The sequence below is a fragment of the Stylophora pistillata genome, chromosome 7, assembly GCF_964205215.1.
Source record: "Stylophora pistillata chromosome 7, jaStyPist1.2, whole genome shotgun sequence".
In the NCBI taxonomy this organism is placed as follows: Eukaryota; Metazoa; Cnidaria; class Anthozoa; order Scleractinia; family Pocilloporidae; genus Stylophora; species Stylophora pistillata.
Window position 1 is genome coordinate 32,073,166 of NC_142525.1, and position 20,428 is coordinate 32,093,593.

A 20,428-nucleotide genomic window follows, 5' to 3' on the forward strand; every position below is an offset into this window, starting at 1 on the left:
GTCTTTTCTTGATTAAAATTGTAATGTATCTACAAGAAATCACCCAATGAAACGACTCCATTTTAATTTGTTTTATTTTCAATTGTCTAAGGCAACTGTCTTTAGTTTTTGTCTTAGATGTAACAAGCAAGTTTTCATACTCTACATAAAAATAAAAGAACAAACCAATTGAAAGGAAATAATTACAAACACACACCCTGCTCTCTGGTACCATTAATGAATTTTGAATTCAAAACCAGAACAAAAAAAAACACTGAAGATCATAACAGAAAGTTATAATCATCCAAATGCAAAAAAAATCCATTGCATTTTACTTCTCAATCCCAAGATCTAATCAGTTATTCTCCCAATTAAACTGTAGCTACTAGACATTTCCTTGGTGAAGGTACATAGAACAGTCTTTCTACTCCAATAAACTTAACCACTGGATGTTTTGAAAATTTTGGGAGAAGTTACGTTTTGTGGAAGTGAAAGAATGAAAAGACATACATACCAAGAAATACATCATCTGTTATTCCCAACAGAGAACTAACAAGTGGTGGATCATTTTTAGGACCACCGCCCTTGCGATCTGACTTGTGAAACTGATAGGTTTAGGACAAACTGGGGTGACAGTGCATGTCTGTCACACCATTGTGTTTACTTTAACAAGATCCTTGGCATAAATGCGAACACATGAATAGGAATCCATTTGTAAGGACCATACCATGGTGAGAGGCTGGATTGACTAAGGAATGTTTACTGCTTATAATCAACTAGTTAAATAAAACAAAAGCTGGTTTTACCAGCAAAACTTTATAAATAACATACCGCTCAATTCAAAAAAAAATAATTTGCATCTACAGGCATAAAATTTTGAATAATTTTACACTTGGCTTGGAAAATCTAACATCTACATATATTACAAAAATAAAGCAACATCAATATTTTAAATATTGAATCATTAAAAAAAAACAAAAGAATGCAGTGCAGCTCTCAAAAAACATCTCAAAATGAAATTGTGAAGTGTTAAAAGATTTAAATGAATGATAAGTTCCACAGACATTAGACTTGAGGAATAGCGGGGTTGCAATGCGTTTGTTTCAAGAATATTTCTAAAACCAAACACAAAACAGAATGAAAACAGAATGACAACAGAATGACAATGGAAAAATCAATTATTATAAAAAAGGAAACTGAATATTGTTTGTACTATGCTTCACTAATGATCATGAACGAAATGCAGGGGAAAAAAAATTTTAAAAGGTTTTGCCAGGAAAGACTTCACATTTCCTGTCTTCCTTTGACAAATCTCCACTGATTACAGAACAGTCTTCAGTTTTAAACCAGTCCCACTCTTGACTAACATGTCAATTTCATGCACACCCCCTGTAACTATTCACTATATAAAAAAAAAGATTCTAAGATACAATAACCAAAACGAGCCCTATTTATGTAAAATCAATTTTGTTGTTGTGTACTTTAAGTTTATGATTGGCTAGGAATCTTAAGAACTGCACCTATTAAAAATTTTGGTACCTGAAGTACATATTTGTTTTACAATGAGAAAGAGCAAGTGCTTATTTACTACCAGAGTATTGCACTTGAACCTGAGGTAAATTTTTCCTCTACATGCCTTTCAAAATCAGACTCAAATTATTGTTTGGAATGCTATAATACAATTATCTGTAGTGAATTGTAATGTGAAAATACTGTTTTGAAGCACACACCTGTGCTAAATTGACAAGCACTTAAGCTTTTTTTCAAAAGTTTGCTATCTGTCCCCCCTCTCTTCCCCCCCCCCTCCTAAAAAAAAAAATGAACTGGATAAACTGATTTGAGAGAAAAACAAAATAACCCATAATTAGTGGAATGTTTTTCCTTAGGTAAACATAAAATACCCTTCACTCTGTAAGACAATTTCTACACAGTGACTATTTTCTACTCTAACAAAAGACTGAAAAGGAAATCAGTTTTTCTCTTAAATTTGTTTCCTTTTTTTTTATAGAATATTTCATAAAAGAAACAGGTACCATTTAAAAAAGCCACTAAACCACAACAGAAAGACATGCAAAACAAATACATTTGTTAGCTGTAAGTCTGAAGGAAGTAAATTCATAAACTAAAAATATATAAAATTATTTACTGAAAAATAAATACATTAATAATGTAAAGGAAGAGTTTAAGCTCCTTGTTATGAAAATCAGTACAGGTGATATTGTTGTAGAGGGTCGAACAAAAATGAAATCTCATTCAAATTGAAAATGTAACAACAGCAACCTTTAGTTTGTTCTTTTCCTAAGGCATCCTGGCTTAATTCCTTGGAAGAATTTGTCTAGTGTGTGAGATTACATTTTATACAGAAAGGAAGGAAGTTTTTATGGATTGCACTCCTGAAGTGACCCCTTTGACAGAAACATTATGAACTGACACACACATTCTTCAGTACAAACATTGACTACTGTAAGATCAAATGACGTCTAAATGGATCAGGAGATTCTTGAGTTGGACCCCAAGGGCACTTCCTGAAAGAGGAACACAGATATTAAGTTAGAAACAGTGACCATAACAATTTTATCACTATCAGACAGTACACATGTACAATTTGTTAAAAATTTTGGATTAAGGCCTATTCAAGTGAATATTAATTTCTATTAATATAAATCTAGACTTCAATAAATGAGAGGTCTAGACTGGGTACAGGCAGTTTTCTTATTAGTCCTTTCCTAAAGATTGAACAATTTGTTCAACATACATGCAAGTCATAAGACACTCACTTGCTTCCATGTCTGGTCAGTCTATGTGTTATTTTCCTGTGCTGTTTGTGTTCTTGTTCTAAGCTGATGATATGTGAACGGATGTCATTAATGGTTTCCAACTTCTGTTTCCACATCTCCTGGGTTGTTCCTTCGACAGTGCAGTTTTCACTTTGACTCTCACATTCAACTGGAATAGAAAAACATTGTTTTGGCAATAGAAACAACAGAAAAATGAAAACTGTTCCATTAGTTCTCTCTGAGACTTGTACTGAAAGTAACCTTTGAAGATTGATCAATGTCCAAAATAAGAAATTGAGCACATAAAGTTTTGTTAGAGGAGACAACAGAAAAAAAAAATTAAACACAAGGTGAAAGAGAGCACTAACTGAGAGGGTGAAACAAAGTGGCTTTGTTGAAAACATTGAATGAGCTTGAAGTACCTGTTACACTGGTTCTTATGAATAAAGCTTGACTTATTTAATCACAAAAAAAGCACACAAGATGAACTTACCTTGTAATTCATCCAACTTTTCCAAGTTTATTAAAAACAGTGAGTGTATTCTTTCGATCTCTCGATCACAATCTATAGCTACATTTACACATTTAGGTTGAGGTACTCTAAACAAAGAGAGATGGAAAGTTTGATTTTATTATTAATAGCAAAACATTTCTGGGTCAAACTCTCCTCAGCATCAAATGGAAACAAGGATACATTTTTGAATGAGGAGAAAGTGGCAGTACTAATTTTAAGCAAACTAATGAAGCTTCCAACAATTTCATTATTACAAGGTGGCACATTCTGTTGATTGTGACATAGTTTATGCAGTGATTCATTTACCAGTGCATTCCAAGACCTACATTAACTTTTATTTCTTAAATTAAGTAGTGTTAAATTGTGGGTGTTTCCAAAACTAAGACTTAAGGACACCCTTCTCACATCAAATGATATTCTGTCCACACAATGCATTTTGGGTTGAATTGACTACGTACCAAGAAAAATTGGAATTTTTACTTTTGGAGGGGGGGGGAGGGCGTTATTAATGCAGGAAACTTAGATCAAGGTTTTAAGAAATGTATCTCTGAGGTTATTTTCAGCAAGAGAGAAAGTGTACTTAAAAACAAAGGAAATAGTGTGCATGCACAAAGAAGAAAACAATTTATTGCAATGGATGTTGTGATGTGACAAGAAAGTCCTTCCATGAAAACTTCTGTAGATCAACCTGGATCCAATTCATCCCAATTAGTTGAGAATTGCAAACTTTGATCACAAATTTGGTCCTCTTTCATTAATTGTTTAATAAGACAAAAAAACAAATTTAACTGTCACAGTATCTAGGAGGGATATAAATAAATAATTATATAATGATGATGATAATAATAGTAATAATAATAACAAAAATAATAATAGTGCAGTATCACAAAAGAGCATAAAGAATTGCTTACTCTGTTATTGGTGAACATCCTGATGCTTTTTCTACCCGCTCTTTACAACTACAAGAGTAACAAAAATCAGTTCAAACAAACAGTCACAGAATTCTTTTCTCCTGTAACATGAGAGAAATTTTGCTCTTACCATAGCCATTTACCACATACAAATGCTTCTGGATGATATTTTTTAACTCTGTATGGGTTGCTTTGACAAACTTTACGCAGTGCTCGAGTCCTACAAAGAATAAGAACATGATCATTGACTAGGGGACAATTGCATTTAGTGTTGAGGCTACAAGAAGATACAAGTTGTATGCACTAGGGTATTTACTAATTGTTTTTTTTAATCAGGAGTTTTGAGAAATAAATGAATAAATAAGTAAATTGAATAAATAAAAGATAAATATGGGCAGAGCAGTACTAGTGGCTCTTTGTCCACTGCTTTCTACATCAAATTGGAATTAAGAGTTTCATCTTTTTGGAGGGAGTGAGGACCAAGACAACAACCAACAACAAACTCAACCCACATGTAACGTCAGGTCTGGGAGTTGAACCCAGACCACAGCGGAGGGAGGCAAATGTTCTCACCACTGTGCAATGCCTGCTCCCCTCTGTGGCTCCTAATAATACTTTCCTACACTCTGATAGCTGAAGTGATAACCACTACCTTGGTTTTGGTTTAATGAAACTCAAGAGCTATAATTTAGATATACTTCATCGAAATGAGCTATCTAATCATTTTCTTACCATTCCCTTTCCTCTACTGTGTTGCTCGCCTGTACGTACAGCTGTCTATCAGGCTGTATTATTTGTACCATCTGTGTGAAAAGAAAAGCAACAAGGATTAGGAGAGCTGCAGCAAATGTAACACAGGCAGCATAAAAGGATTTTTACCACAAATGGCAGTGTTGTGTTGTTGCAATCTGATTGGCCAATTTACCATCGTTGATTAGAGTGCAGACAACACTGCTTGCATCAACGCACCAAGCAACATGTTACGCAGTGAAAGAATTGTTTTATCTCACATTGATATTGTAGTAAAAACAAAGCAACAGTGGTTTAGCCTAGTCTGTACTCATAACAACAATGATAATCATCATCAGATCAGAATTTGTTGCAGACTCAATCGGCTGTACCTTGAGAGTCCACAACATTTTGACCACTGGTACTATAATGATGAATATTAAACAACAAACATATGAAATACATATATATGAACTGCGGTTATGAAACGTATATGTGGTAGAGCGCTGCACTAGTATCGCAGAGGTCAGTGGTTCGAATCCCATACAGGCCTGAATTTTTTTCAGGTCTGATTTTCACTATTGCCTAAATAGTGCTTTACTGCGAAGGATCGTGCACATATAAATGATGAATATTGTTGTTGATGAGAGCACAGCCCATGCTAAACCACTATTGATTTGTTAAAAAGGGATTCCTAACACCATGTTTTGAAATTAAAATTATAGTTGTTTCTCAGTCAAATAAAAGAAAGGTGATGAACACAGAGTACTGCATAATAAAAGTCGAGCATCACAAGCCAACTCTACACGAGGAGAGTGTAGTGCTCTTTTCTTATAGGTATCCTTAACAAATATCCTTAATAAGAAAAATGACAATTCAAAGTAATTTAATGCTCTGTTGATGTGTAGCCAAAAGTATTTTTCATATCAATGAAACATCAAATTACGGGCAGCATAAAAGAGATACAAGGACTATTCAGGACAAGGCAATAGAGTACAAAAGCAAACAACAAATAACACAAAACACAAAGAAAACAAACCAACCAACCAGTTTTAAGTGAAAAGAGTCTTCACCCAAACTTTCTGCTCCCAAGATGTCACAGACAGGTATGTGGCCAAGAACTGGCTTAGTTTTGTCTTTGGAGTATGAAAGGCCTTTGTTGGTTAAAACAAAGAATCTCTTCTTAAAATTTTTGAAGCCTAGTCTACTTCGTCCTTGTGCTCTCTTTACTAACACCCTGATGAAATAAACAAGAAAAGTAATTAACTAAGCACTAGGTACAACTCAGTCCTCTTGAAACTATAATTTCAATCAATAAAACACAAAGACCAGCAAAAACCAATGATAAAAACCAACGTTTCGGTGTCATCATGACGCCATTGTCAAGGAGAAATAAAAAATAAAGTTTGTGGCAAGGTGTAACACTAAATTAGCATAAATATGTTACGAGCTAATTAAACAACATATTTATGCTAATTTAGTGTTACACCTTGCCACAAACTTTATTTTTTATTTCTCCTTGACAATGGCGTCATGATGACCCCGAAACGTTGGTTTTTATTGTTGGTTTTTGCTAGTCCTTGCATTTCTAAATCTTTATAAAACACAAAATGAGAAAAATCAATAACCTGACATTTGTATCACTCACCCTTCCTTGAGAACAATTGTTGAATCTACAGGTAGTCCTTGTGCTCTACTGGGTGAGGAAATGATCTCCAAGAACTGAGAAACAACAGCAGAACAAGTTCACATATCATATACAAAGCAAGCATCCTCTCACTTATCACTTTGAACTGGTGCTTTAATTTTCTGAGCCGTCCAGAAAGATTTTGGTATAACTGGATACGAAGCTTTCTGAATCCAAGATTATAGTGACCACACATTTTCTGATTATGTAGATGCCTAGCATACACTCACTGAATAATACACACAACAAAAGGTTTGCAAAAATTTTAGGTTTGACAATTTTTCTTCTACCTTTTTATAAAGTGTTGTCTTTTATTCTAAAAGAGAATGATTGAGTTCTGAAATGAATCACCGTGTATCATTTACTTAATAAATAAGGTTTTTTGTTTTGTTTTAATAGCAAAAGACTCTTTACATATGATGTACAATCCTCGCAGTAGATAGCGCTATTTAAGCAATAGCGAAAATCAGACCTGAAAAAAAAAAAAAACCGGGCCTGTACGGGATTCGAACCACTGACCTCTGTGATACTAGTGCAGCGCTCTACCAATTGAGCTAACAAGCCAACTGGGAGCAGGCCGTTAAGTTGATTTGTAATAAACCCGTGAAAATGATAAATGAGATACAATGAAATATATTTAAGTTGGTTGTTCGCTGTTGATGTCAGTCAATATTAACCTGGTCCAGGCTCTCGTATCATAGACAAAATGAAAGATCTTCCATTAGTGGACAAAATGGCAAATCTGCCACTAGTGGCCAAAATGGCAAATCTTTCACTAGTGGCCAAAATGGCAAATCTTCCATTAGTGGACAAAATGGCAAATCTTCCACTAGTGGCCAAAATGGCAAATCTTCCATTAGTGGCCAAAATGGCAAATCTTCCACTAGTGTCAGTCAGAGGAAACAGGAAACAGGAAACAAGAGGATCAGAAAAAAAGGAAAAAAATGGCATTTTGACCTGAACTTTGCAGAGGCTGGTAAACACCAAATATAAAAACACACTGCAAAGACTAGATACCCATAAACAAACACACAACTTACTCTTTTGACAGCTGTTATATGTTCCTGGTCAAGAATAACTGACTTCAATGTTTCCATGTAAGGCTCCTTCACCTGTCCACACTGTTCCACATGGTAAATACAATGAAAATGTATGCATAAAAATTTAACATTGGTTCAGTTCTATTTAACAAGTCAACAGACTGAGTGTTTTAGCCTGGTCTGTACTCCTATCAGGGCTTCTGAAATTTCGCGCGGTTGCGGAGCTGTGAAATTCAGGTAAATCCATGAAATCCCACAAAATTGACAAAAACATGCAAAATACTGCGAAATTTGCTAGAAATTCTACCAAATACATGTCGGCACAACATATTTTTAACTTATTTTGGCTATTGGAGCTGTTTACTTACTGTAAACTTGAAAATAACTACCAGGCGTTCTTATATTAATGTTGCGAAAACCTGGGCACTGGCCGCAAAGTAAAAAGCTTTGCCATTGTTGCATTTCTGGAGCATATCCTTGGTTTTCTTGTCGCTAGAAACATTAACAAGTACAGTTGTCTTTGGAACTGTGTTATAAGAACTTTTATGATTCTTTCTTGCGCTGAATTTGACATCCTTCCCATGTGTTTCTTAGAAATCTTTCTTTTTTGCTTTCATGTTTGCTTTTCAACGAAAATTTTCCCAGAAAATTCCCGGAAAATCGGCCGTTTTCTCCGCAAATTTGTCTCTTCAAATCCCACCAAATTTCTTTTTTTTTCCCCGCGAAATTTCAGAAGTCCTGTCCTATTGACAAAGATATTTGTCATCATGGTAGTCAGAATGTTGGGGACTGAGTGAGTCTGCAAAAATTCCACATTCCACATGATTTTCACAATTATGAGTCACTCATGTTGATGCAAACAGTGTTGTCTGCACTCTTATAGAGAATGGTAAGTTGGCCAATCAGATTGTGACATTACCACAAATTGTGGTAAAATAAAAGATTCATTGGCATACAAGTTAAATGCACCTACCAGCACAGAACTCACAACATTCCCTAAACTCTGGATGGCTTTGGATATAAGTGTAAGGGTCCTTGCTGTTTGTGCATCCTGAAAAATCAAGACAGAATGGATTGATGTAATCAAATTTGCTACCTAACTACAATACTTTTGAAAAAAAAAATTAAAATGGGAAACTTAATAAGTACTGGAGATGTCAAGTGAAGCTTCTTAGAAGAATAAGCAGTTTTGGGATTAACTGCAGCTAGCTTTGCTTAATTATTAACGGTTTAAATTACAGGTCAATGCTACTATCTGAGTAACTGTGCATCCACCCACCCCTCCCTTAACTCAAGAACAGTCATTACTGATGACTAAAGTTAAAGTGGAGTTAGGGGAGGGGTGGGTGCATGGTTGCATATGAGATACTGACATTGATAATTGTAATTCAGAATTGTAATTATTACAGATCACAAATTGCTCACCGGGTGCTCATTTCTCATCTGAAATAATTTAGGGTTTAAAATAGCAGGTGCAAAGAATCTCAGGAACACAAATCCACTCACTGACGTGTAACAAACATCTTCATCACCTGAATCAATGCAAAATAAAACAACATGTATGTTCATGAAAAATCAATTAATCAGAGACAATTATAAAAAAAAAAAGGAAACATGTCCCAGCTCCTTTTATTCAGCCTGGTTATCATGTCATTCATTTGTGTTAACCCTTTCAATTAACTCCCATGAGTAATTAACATGAAACTCCCCCCTATAAGCCAGCAAACAGGTAATGAGGATTCTCAAACTTATCAGTAGAATTTTTTAACTTGATCTAACATCAAATTCTCATTACTAATTACAAAAAAATGTGTGGCAGCTTGAGAGAATTGATAATCAGATCTTAGGAGTGAGTGGGTTTAATTGGTGCATCAGGAACTTTTCAATGTGGACAATTCATAAAGTCATAGTGGAGTTCAATTACTTGGAAATTTTCTGACAGCTGCTTCTCTTATGGCGTGGAATACTTGACACATTACAGTTGGACACGCCATGGCAGAACATGTGATAGCTGCAAATAATCTATTTACATAGCTCCTCAGATGAACCTGCATAAAGAAAAACAAACAATCAAATCAAAATTAGCCCTAGATCATCCATTTGGGATTTAGTGATAATAGTACTGTAATTTCCGGCTGTTTACCCGCACGGCCAATTACCTGCACTGGCCGATTATTGCATACGACGAAAAAAAAAGTCAACAGATTACCCGCACTGGTGGATAACCCACACCTTAAAAGCAAAGAAAATTTGTACACAAAGGCTCTAGAATTCACAATGTTTCACACTCGACAGAATGTGAATTCAAGGCCACATTTTGTGCGAGTGATCGTTCAACGCCATGTTGACTTGTTGATTTCTCAAAAAATCCCTATCTCCAGTTCTACTGGGTTTAACAAGTCCCTTAAAACGGGAAAATCTCTTCAGCTCAAGCTAGTGTTAACTGGAAATTAATTTTGTTACTGATGTGCTGGATACCCTTGGATTTTTTTTGTCACCATCAAGGTTTTGTTTACACGTGTGCCAATAAAAATTTGTTCGTCGCGCAACTAATTGTGCATGAAATAAACTCGAGTCAGCATCATGTTTTCGTACCACTTTGTGGCACTCTTAATACAACAAAATTCATTTGAGAGGTGGAAACTCAGGGAGGTAAGAATTTTTTTCAGTTCAACTACTAGTAGATTTCAAAATTGTCACTTAACCCGCACCTCTCTATTACCCGCAGTGGCGTGTGTTTAAGGCAAAATCAACAGATTACCCACAGGTAAATGGCCGGAAATTACGGTACATGTAGGGTTCTATCAAAGAGCTGACAGCTGACAAACTACGTACACCACTGTGTTTCTTTGCAGGGTTTTCTGGCTGCTAGGAAAACATAAATCTTTTGCACATTACAAAACTTAATACACTGACCCTCTCAGGAATGAACAAAAATGAATTCCTACTTACAATATCAATACATCTTTGAGTAGAATAGCAATGAGGATGATAAGAAAGTATTAAATAAGAGATACTATTTGATTCAAAACCAAATTCCAGAGCTATAATATAATTATTATTATTATAGGAAATGTGTAGCAGACAAAATTAAGACAAAGAATCGATTTGGATCTTGGGAGTAAGATGATTATGGTTTCCAATATCTTAAAACTTACAATTCCTTTTTATACTGTCCACTATACACTTGTTTAAGTGTTAGCTCTGAGAATTCTGCTTCCTATGTACAATGATTGCAATACGTGATATAAATTATTATTTTTTCATTCTCATAATCAACAGACAATACAAAGACTGAAAATGAGAGTTCCCCTCAATAACTCACCAAATTTGCCTCAAGTGATTCTCCTTCTCTCAGCTTTGCTGGGTCAATTTCACACCTTTTGTGGTCATCATAAATCTGGAAAAGAAGACAAAATTTACACAATTGATGCACTTAGCACACACAGCTGGCCATTCTCACAACCAATATGTACCGTAGATTGTAGGCCAATGAAGTTACAAGTTATTCAAGATCCATATGAATTGTGAGTTTTCAAAAGCACATTATTTAATAGACTCACTTCATCTATGAGGCATTTAATGGTGTCATGAAGATAATACATGCCAGCATGTTTCATGAACTCATCAACAGACTTGGTTGCTACAGAATTGCCTCGGAAAAGTGTATTGGAATCTCTGAAAAAAAAGAAAACAGCAAAATATCTTTGTGAGAAAAAAACTACACATATTTATCTAAATTATAGGCAGTAAGTATACCTGTACATGCTTCTGACCTCCAATTAATTCAGCACTGCATTTACTTTGGGTTGGCATTTATTGGTAATTCTTTCTTCCTTTTCTGCCTGCAGCATTATTCTGACTATCAGTAATTATTAACTATCATTATTTCTAGGGCAACCTTTCACTGACTTCAAACAGTACTTCTTGTGAATTCATCATTTTGTCATCTTTCAAATTTAGCTTTTAGTCTGGGAACAAGTCATGATACTCACTTTGTACTTAGGACTTCATGATCTACAACCAGCTTAATGAAATCTACAACCTAAAAGGAACAAAATAATGCAAAACAACTTAAATTAAAGAAATGAAATAGAGAGGACACAGAGGACAAAAGTGTTTTTCTTTTCAGGGAGTAGCCTAAAGGTTACTGCCTAGAGTACCTCTTGTTACTGCCTTATTCTTGAAAATTCAACAGCTAAAAGCCTAAGGTTTGCCTTATTGGTGTGAAAATTTATTTTACCTGTCGTGCTTGAAGTAAGGGAGAACCCTGCATTTGAGTACTCTGTCAATTTAACCCTCTCCTTAACTCTTTAACTCCCAAGAACTTTTTGTCAAATCTCCCCTTCTAGCTGCTACACATTTCCTTGTAAATTAGTTAGAGAATTTGGCATTACATCAGGATAACAACTACCTGGTAAGTTTGAGTTCTCTCATTACCTGTTTGCTGGATAATGTATGGATATGATAAGGAGAAATTTCATGTTAATCCCTTGTGGGAGTTAATTAAAGAGTTAATTAAGAGAAAAATAAAAACAGCAAACCTGATTATGGTGAGAGAACACTCTGACGAGAGACTTTGCCACAGTAGCTTTATCTTTAACTATATCACCAAGAATGTGGGCTGCTGTTGTCTGCACGTCCTATTGGATACAAGGTTACCTCATTATACATAATGAACTTTGTATTTCAACACACAAATCCAACATGCCCATCTTTTTACCTGCCCATCTTTTATAGCCAAAATTGTCTCCCTCAGAGGATCATAAAAACTTGAAGGAAATACATGATCTTGAGTGTGAGTAACTCTGAGCCTCAGCGAGCCTATATCTTGTTTCACTGGGAGGTCATTCTTCTCCTCACGAGGTCCAAGCCAGTACCTTGCAGGAAAAAGAGACAATATAATATTAATAGAAAACCTGTATTTCTCCTGTTCAAAAACATGATATCTTAATTTAAGAGAAATGTCTAATATTACATATAATTATCCATAATTTCCGGCCGTTTACCCGCGGGTAATCTGTTGATTTTGTCTTAAACACGCGGAACTGTGGGTAATAGGGAGGTGCAGGTTAAGTGACAATTTTATCTACTGGCAGTGGCATTGAAAAAATTCTCACCTACCTGCGTTTCCACCTCTCAGATGAACTTTATTGTATTAAAAGTGCCACAAAGCGGCACGAAAACATGATGCTGACTCTAGTTTATTTCACACACAATTAGTTATGCGATGAACAAATTTTTATCGGCACGCATGTAAAGAAAACCTTGATGATGACAAAAAATAATCCAAGGATAACTGGCACATCAGTAACAAATTTCCAGTTAACACTAGCTTGAGCTGATGAGAATTTTGTTAGGCCCAGTAGAACTGGGAAGATGAGAGACCCTGGGAATGAGGTTGGCGCTGAACGATTGCTCGCACAAAATGTGCCCACGAATTTGTATTCCATCAAGAATGAAACGTTGTGAATTCTAGAGCCTTTTTGTATAAATTTTCTTTGCTTTTAAGGTGTGGGTTATCCACCAGTGTGGGTAGTCTGTTAACTTTCTTTTCGCCGCATGCATTAATCGGCCGGTGCGGGTAAACGGCCGGAAATTACGGTAATGATGATGTCAGTGTAACAAATGCACTAGCAACATTTCTCAAAGGTTATATACCCAAACCATACATTTTATTCTTAACCAGTGGTTTCTGAAACAGAATTAAATTACACTAAATCTAACAACTGATGATAAATTACCACATATGAAAAACCTAGCAAAATGAGACCTTAAAACATACCCGACAGTTTGGATTTCTAGAGAGACACGAGACACAGCAATTTATGAACATATATACAACGACAAACTACATAATATTAATGAAAATTTCTGCACAAAAACTAAAATATATACTGACATGAGGGGACTGAACCCTACTTTGTGGATGGACTGCTGGTCCTTAAAATTTGTTGTAACAGTCAGTGAAGAGTACCTACCATCCTTCATGCATTGAAGACAAATCACATTTACTCAGAGGAACCCTGACCTAGAGTATATGGAAAATTAGTGAAACTTCACTCAGTACGAACTCTTGTTATGTACAAAATTAAGAATTTGTGAAGAAAAGGACTCATGGTATATACCAACACAACTAATTAACTCTTTAATATATCAAGTATAACCAACTCATCCAAGAAAGAAATTTAATACATGACTAGAACACAATGGGAGCTAGAGAAACATCCTTTGAACCAACCGTTGTCTTAAACTACTTACTTCTCCTAAGAAGATATCTTCCCCTATAAGACTGGCACTCCAGGCAGTGCACCTAAGGAAATTCAAAGATCAAAAGTATATTTTTTATCAAAGCTGACTTCACCAATTAATTCAGAACAAAAGATATATCCATGAAAAAGGCAATTTTATTCAGTGCACACCTCAAAACCAAGCTTTCAACATCATCATCAGGTATCTAATACAAAAAAAATTGAACCGCATTTAAAATGAAGTTTTTGAAACATGTAAATCTGGTTTCAAACCTTTGGCACCATGACTCGGATAAAGGGCAATGGAAAAATTATCCATGTATGATAACTATTGATCAAAATATCATTTATACATACTTCAAAGAGAAATGATTCTTCAAATTTTGGATTTAATGTTCTTTTCTTGACTTTGGTCTTTTTAGGCTCTGACCTGTAGAGAAACAGAGAAATCAAAATCAAAATAACTTACAAAAGATCTAGCCAAGGACAGAGATCTTAAGAGCTGTATTTTCTCATTGGTCTCGGCTAACAAATTTGGTAACTTTTAATTTACCTTAAGACAGGGCGTTGGCAGGTAATACTGACATAAGGATCAGAAAATGTGCCATTTCCATTACACCCATATAAATCAGTACATTCAACAACCCTACAAAGAAACAAAGAAACAAAGAAACAAAAAGAATGATAAGTGGTGCAAATATAACCTGGAATATCAGCCTCAGAGGTGCTGCTATTGCAAGGGAAGGTTACTGAGAGTTAGTGACTGAAAATATTCATTCTTCTAGAAATATTCTTTAATTCATCCATGACTTAAAATAACTACTACCAGTAACAATCTGAAAAAAAGCAAAATTTTATAAAAAATTAACTGGTTTAAATATCTTACATCCAAGAAAGATTACAAAAACTTTCAGTGCTTAATAACAATTTATAGTAAGTAACCAAATTCAGCCCAATTTTCAACATTATAGCTAGGACTACAAATACTGTTAAATAAATTCATTATGGTATTGAACAGAACTCGGTGTCCTCTATTTCAGGTAGTAATTGGTAAAATCCACTGTCACAGTGGTAGTTCCTATTGCAGCCAGAATTTTCTTTAAATTATTGGTCTACTGGTTTTAAAATTTTTTATACCTGTTATGCTTAAAATAAAGGAAGACCACTGAGAACTGATTTCATGTTGGGAAGAGACACATACTTAACACTTAGTTTGGGTGTGCTGGAGACTTCATCATCATCTGCATCTGATATAAATTCATAATGCTTGATTTCTATGTGTATCCTCCCTTGAACCTCAGTATCAGGTTCAACATGAACCAGAGGAAACCATGTATCTGACGGATAGTTATGAACACTTCCTTTCTTAATTGCAACCTGAAAAAGAATTACCAGCAACACTGTAAAGGGAAAAGCTCTTGGTTTCTGGATCATGAGATTTTCCTTGCAGGCCTTGCTTGTGAGCTGGGCTGGTCTATTAAAAGGGACTCAATCTTTTTTTCTGTTTAAAAGGAAAATTTTTTCTTAGTCACTGGGCTGATATTTTATACCCCAAAGCTGTCAAAACAGATACTTCAAAGTGAGTGTATCCCAAATTTTTGAAGTTCCATAACCACAACCATAACCATAACCATAACCAAGAGAACACTCATATGGGAAATATCCAACAGGGTTATACACCAAATGCAAATATGGCGTCCAATTTGAGTTGCCATTGTTCTGGACTCACTAGCCTCTCACACATGTGATAATCCTTTTGTGTTTCCATGCGAAGATGAGACTAGTGAGTCCAGAACAATGGCAACTCAAATTGGATGCCATATTTGCATTTGGTCTATGGATATCACAACCCACGATGAGATCCTCTACAGATTTCCAGTTTCCCTTAGTTGCAAAATCTGGGATAGTCAGTACACAGTTAAACTCGTGATTATCTGGGATTTTGAAGACTCGTGAAAACCATTCTTTAAGACAGTGAGACCTCACTGTGATCACAGTATCTGTGTTTCCATTGTTCATGATCATGCACTCACAATCTGATTAAAGATGAATGATTACAGTGAACAGTCGTATATGAGAACGATCCTTCGCAGTAAAGCACTATTTGAGCAATAGTGAAAATCAGACCTGAAAAAAATTTCAGGCCTGTACGAGATTCGAACCACTGACCTCTGCGATACTAGTGCAGCGCTCTACCAATTGAGCTAACAAGCCAACTGGGAGCAGGTCATCAAATTAATTCGATATAAACCCGTAGATGATAAATCAAACAACAACAAACATATGAAACATATGTGTGAACAGTGAACAGTGTAACCAGAGCTGGGTGATGTGATCACAGCCAGCCAGTTGAATGCAAGTTCATTTGTACATAATGTACCTTCCTGTGAAACTAGAATATAAATGGGGAGATATCAACAAAGTTGAAATGGTAAATTGGCCACCATAACAATTACAAAAGCTGATGTTTCGAGTGCTAGCCCTTTGTCAGAGCGAATGAGATCCTCTATTGATTTCCAGTTTCCCTTAGTTACAAAATCTGGGATAGTCAGTACACAGTTAAACTCCTGATTATCTGGGATTATCTTTCGCTCTGATGAGGGGCTAACGTTTGGAACATCAGCTTTTGTAATCGTTACGGTGGCCAATTTACCATTTCAACTTTGTTGATATATCCAAATTATTTCGTTACCCCCACCGACCCAGCTCCAAACAGTTTCTTTCGAAACTATCAGCCTTTATTCATTAGTATATAATTTTTTTCAGGTCTGATTTTCGCTATTGCTTAAATAGCACTATCTACTGTGAGGATTGTGCATCATATGTATCTAATACCGCAGTACAAAATATATGAACTTCATATATCTCATTGTATCTCATTTATCACTTTCACGAGTTTATTATGAATCAACTTAACGGCCTGCTCCCAGTTGGCTTGTTAGCTCTATTGGTAGAGCGCTGCACTAGTATCGCAGAGGTCAGTGGTTCGAATCCCGTACAGGCCTGATTTTTTTCAGGTCTGATTTTCGCTATTGCTTAAATAGCGCTATCTACTGCGAGGATCGTGCATCATATGTATCTAATACCGCAGTACAAAATATATGAACTTCATATATCTCATTGTATCTCATTTATCACTTTCACGGGTTTATTACGAATCAACTTAACGGCCTGCTCCCAGTTGGCTTGTTAGCTCAATTGGTAGAGCGCCGCACTAGTATCGCAGAGGTCAGTGGTTCGAATCCCGTACAGGCCTGATTTTTTTCAGGTCTGATTTTCGCTATTGCTTAAATAGCGCTTATCTACTGCGAGGATCGTGCATCATATGTACCTAATACCGCAGTACAAAATACATGAACTTCATATATCTCATTGTATCTCATTTATCACTTTCACCGGTTTATTACGAATCAACTTAATGGCCTGCTCCCAGTTGGCTTGTTAGCTCAATTGGTAGAGCATTGCACTAGTATCGCAGAGGTCAGTGGTTCGAATCCCGTACAGGCCTGATTTTTTTCAGGTCTGATTTTCGCTATTGCTTAAATAGCGCTTATCTACTGCGAGGATCGTGCATCATATGTACCTAATACCGCAGTACAAAATATATGAACTTCATATATCTCATTGTATCTCATTCATCACTTTCACGGGTTTATTACGAATCAACTTAATGGCCTGCTCCCAGTTGGCTTGTTAGCTCAATTGGTAGAGCGTTGCACTAGTATCGCAGAGGTCAGTGGTTCGAATCCCGTACAGGCCTGATTTTTTTCAGGTCTGATTTTCGCTATTGCTTAAATAGCGCTACCTACTGCGAGGATCGTGCCTCATATGTATCTAATACCGCAGTACAAAATATATGAACTTCATATATCTCATTGTATCTCATTTATCACTTTCACGGGTTTATTACGAATCAACTTAACAGCCTGCTCCCAGTTGGCTGGTTAGCTCAATTGGTAGAGCGCTGCACTAGTATCGCAGAGGTCAGTGGTTCGAATCCCGTACAGGCCTGATTTTTTTCAGGTCTGATTTTTGCTATTGCTTAAATAGCGCTATCTACTGCGAGGATCGTGCATCATATGTATCTAATACCACAGTACAAAATATATGAACTTCATATATCTCATTGCATCTCAGTATTTAAATGGTTGCACATCCTATTTAACTATGCCCTTGAATCACACTTACCTTTCCTAAAACTGTATCCTTTCCTATAAGATCAGTGTCAAAAAGATAAAAACATAATGTCCTAAAGTCTCTTGGAACTTCAAAATGTACATCTTCACCAAAAAAAGGGCTGCAGAAAAGCAAAAAAAATAAGAAAATGTTACACATTATATAAAAGGAAGAGAATATTGATCTGTGTGTTCGCTAATTTCTTGAGAGCCACTCAGAATCACTGACAATCCTTGCTGTTTACTGTAGTTTGTTCACAAATACAAATATTTTTTCGGTAAATTACACTCAGCCAATGAAACAGAACAATAAATTAACCAACCAGTCAGATTTCAGTGATGCAATTCATTCATAAATTGCACTCATTTATTTTCTTAGAAATCTCTTTTTTTGCTCATGGATCAATGGAGTAATAGTGCTGACATAAGGACAGTATTTCTTGATTTAAAAGTTTCATTTTTAGATGAAGGTAATAAAGTAGCAATGATATGTCTTGCCACACACTTTTGGACAGAAATCACACTTGTGATTCTAATTAGAATCTGTTTTGTGCTCACTTATTTATTTTGAATTGATACACCTTGTCATAGATTGTACCCCACTTGTTCCAATTTGTTTGAAACTAGCCAACATCTACAGCCCAGGAGTTTGGTGAACTACATAGTACTTGAAATCTCATGTTGAAAACTTTCATTAAAAAAAAAAGATTTTCAAGTAGCCAAGTTTGATCAAATGGGATCTCTATGAAATCCTCTTAGCCCAATTGTTACAATGAGGTATGATTTATCCAATCTTTCCAGAACTGAATCAATTATTCATGCTTTTGGCAGCATGACATTGTTCAGGATTTCAAAAGTGGGTTATCACCTCAAAAAAAATGTTCCTTTCAATAACTACCTCTGATTAATAAATTAAATAACACGGTGAGATATTTCACAAATTAAATTTTGCATACACCAAACAAAACTCGATTTCATTTAATACAAGCAAATGTCTAAATAATTTGACAAATGAAACCTAATAAAAAAAAATACTACAACCAATTAGCGGGAAATAGCAAAATTGACATGTTCCCAAAACCTTAAAAATTAATGAACACTTGTAACAAAAATAAAACAATACACTCGAGTTTGAAGAGTGACATATATTTTACAAAAAAAAGAGTATGGCAACTCTTAGCTAAAATACTGCAATAAAACATTAACCAGCGTGTTTTTTTCACGAGGAAAGAAAGAGCTTTTGAACATTTTCATGCTCATTGCGTAATTTCTTCATTGAGCATAAAACCGGCCGGCGCTGATTTTATAATGAAGAGGAAAGCGACGATCCAATAAGGATATTTATCAAACAAACTTCAACATTATTATCTTCTTTTTGAGTTGGTTTAAAGTAGTTCTTACTAAAATGCTACTCTCTTAGACTAGTTGCTAAATGCGAGCGTAAATCAAATAAGTAGATACCACTAAATGACGTACGCACTATGTTCCCTATTTTCCATGACCAGGAAAAAATCCTCTCATGTTTTTTTTTCCCGCAATACAAGATAAAGGTCGACTTTTTTTTTTCTAAGATCCAAATGATTATTTAGACAGCGATGCGAATGAAATTTCCATGTGGAAACGAGACTTGCTAAAACCAACCGTGTTGGAGTAAATCGTGCGTAAACTCCGACAAAAAAACTTTCCTCGTACGGAATTGAAACAGATCAATGCTAAATATTTCAATGTAAACGCGCACGAGCCCCAGCCTTTGAATATGAAATCTTAATTAAAAGTTCTGTGAGATATTTAAAATACAACGGTGCGAATTAAATGCTATATTCATACACGAACTCACCATAAACTTTTTTCTACCGTTGAGGTCCTGAACACTTCTTCTTGATCAAGTGTAACAACACAATAACAGTTTCGCGAATATCTTGGCTCTTTTCTCGCTGGAAGATTTTTTGCCTCACCTGAAAAATCACACAGATAATGGAGAGCAATTCTCGAGAGAATTTTCGCTTTATTTTGAACCTACCTATTCTTATTTTGAGAGTTTCTTCAATGCGTACATCACACAAGTTTACACCAGCCGCCATGTCGAAGCCATTATTGTCACATGATCTCAAGATGTAAATTTTGATTGGATAGTGGCTTCCGGTAACAACTTGATTTAATTTCCGGTTTGGTATTTCTTTCCCGCGCTTTCTCCTGCGATTAATTATTTATTAAATTTTATCTATTTCACATGATGAAAAAGTTTTCTTTTTTCATTTAAAAGTTCGAAAATGTTATCCAACATAGTAAACGACTCAGTGATAATTTATGCAGTGAATCTTTGCGGTCAGCAAGAAGATTCGACAATGAAAACAAAATAGAGATG

At 35.4% G+C, this 20,428-nt stretch overlaps 1 protein-coding gene across 1 annotated transcript; it reads right to left on the reverse strand.

The window, feature by feature from the left end:
• Positions 1-56: 56 nt before the first annotated feature.
• Positions 57-20,227, reverse strand: LOC111330892 (ras GTPase-activating protein 3). The gene is made up of 26 exons (XM_022935876.2): positions 20,084-20,227; positions 19,901-20,018; positions 18,077-18,185; positions 15,090-15,265; positions 14,442-14,534; positions 14,246-14,318; positions 14,060-14,094; positions 13,899-13,950; positions 13,619-13,668; positions 12,361-12,517; positions 12,182-12,280; positions 11,633-11,682; positions 11,201-11,315; positions 10,963-11,037; positions 9,562-9,685; positions 9,063-9,169; positions 8,611-8,688; positions 7,638-7,718; positions 6,559-6,632; positions 5,958-6,147; positions 4,914-4,984; positions 4,312-4,401; positions 4,182-4,229; positions 3,250-3,356; positions 2,757-2,925; positions 57-2,504 (listed from the first exon to the last, which is right to left on the reverse strand). Exons 1-26 carry the CDS (start codon positions 20,142-20,144, stop codon positions 2,438-2,440), a joined length of 2,469 nt encoding a protein of 822 aa, XP_022791611.2. The 5' UTR covers positions 20,145-20,227; the 3' UTR covers positions 57-2,437.
• Between the last annotated feature and the right edge of the window lie 201 nt (positions 20,228-20,428).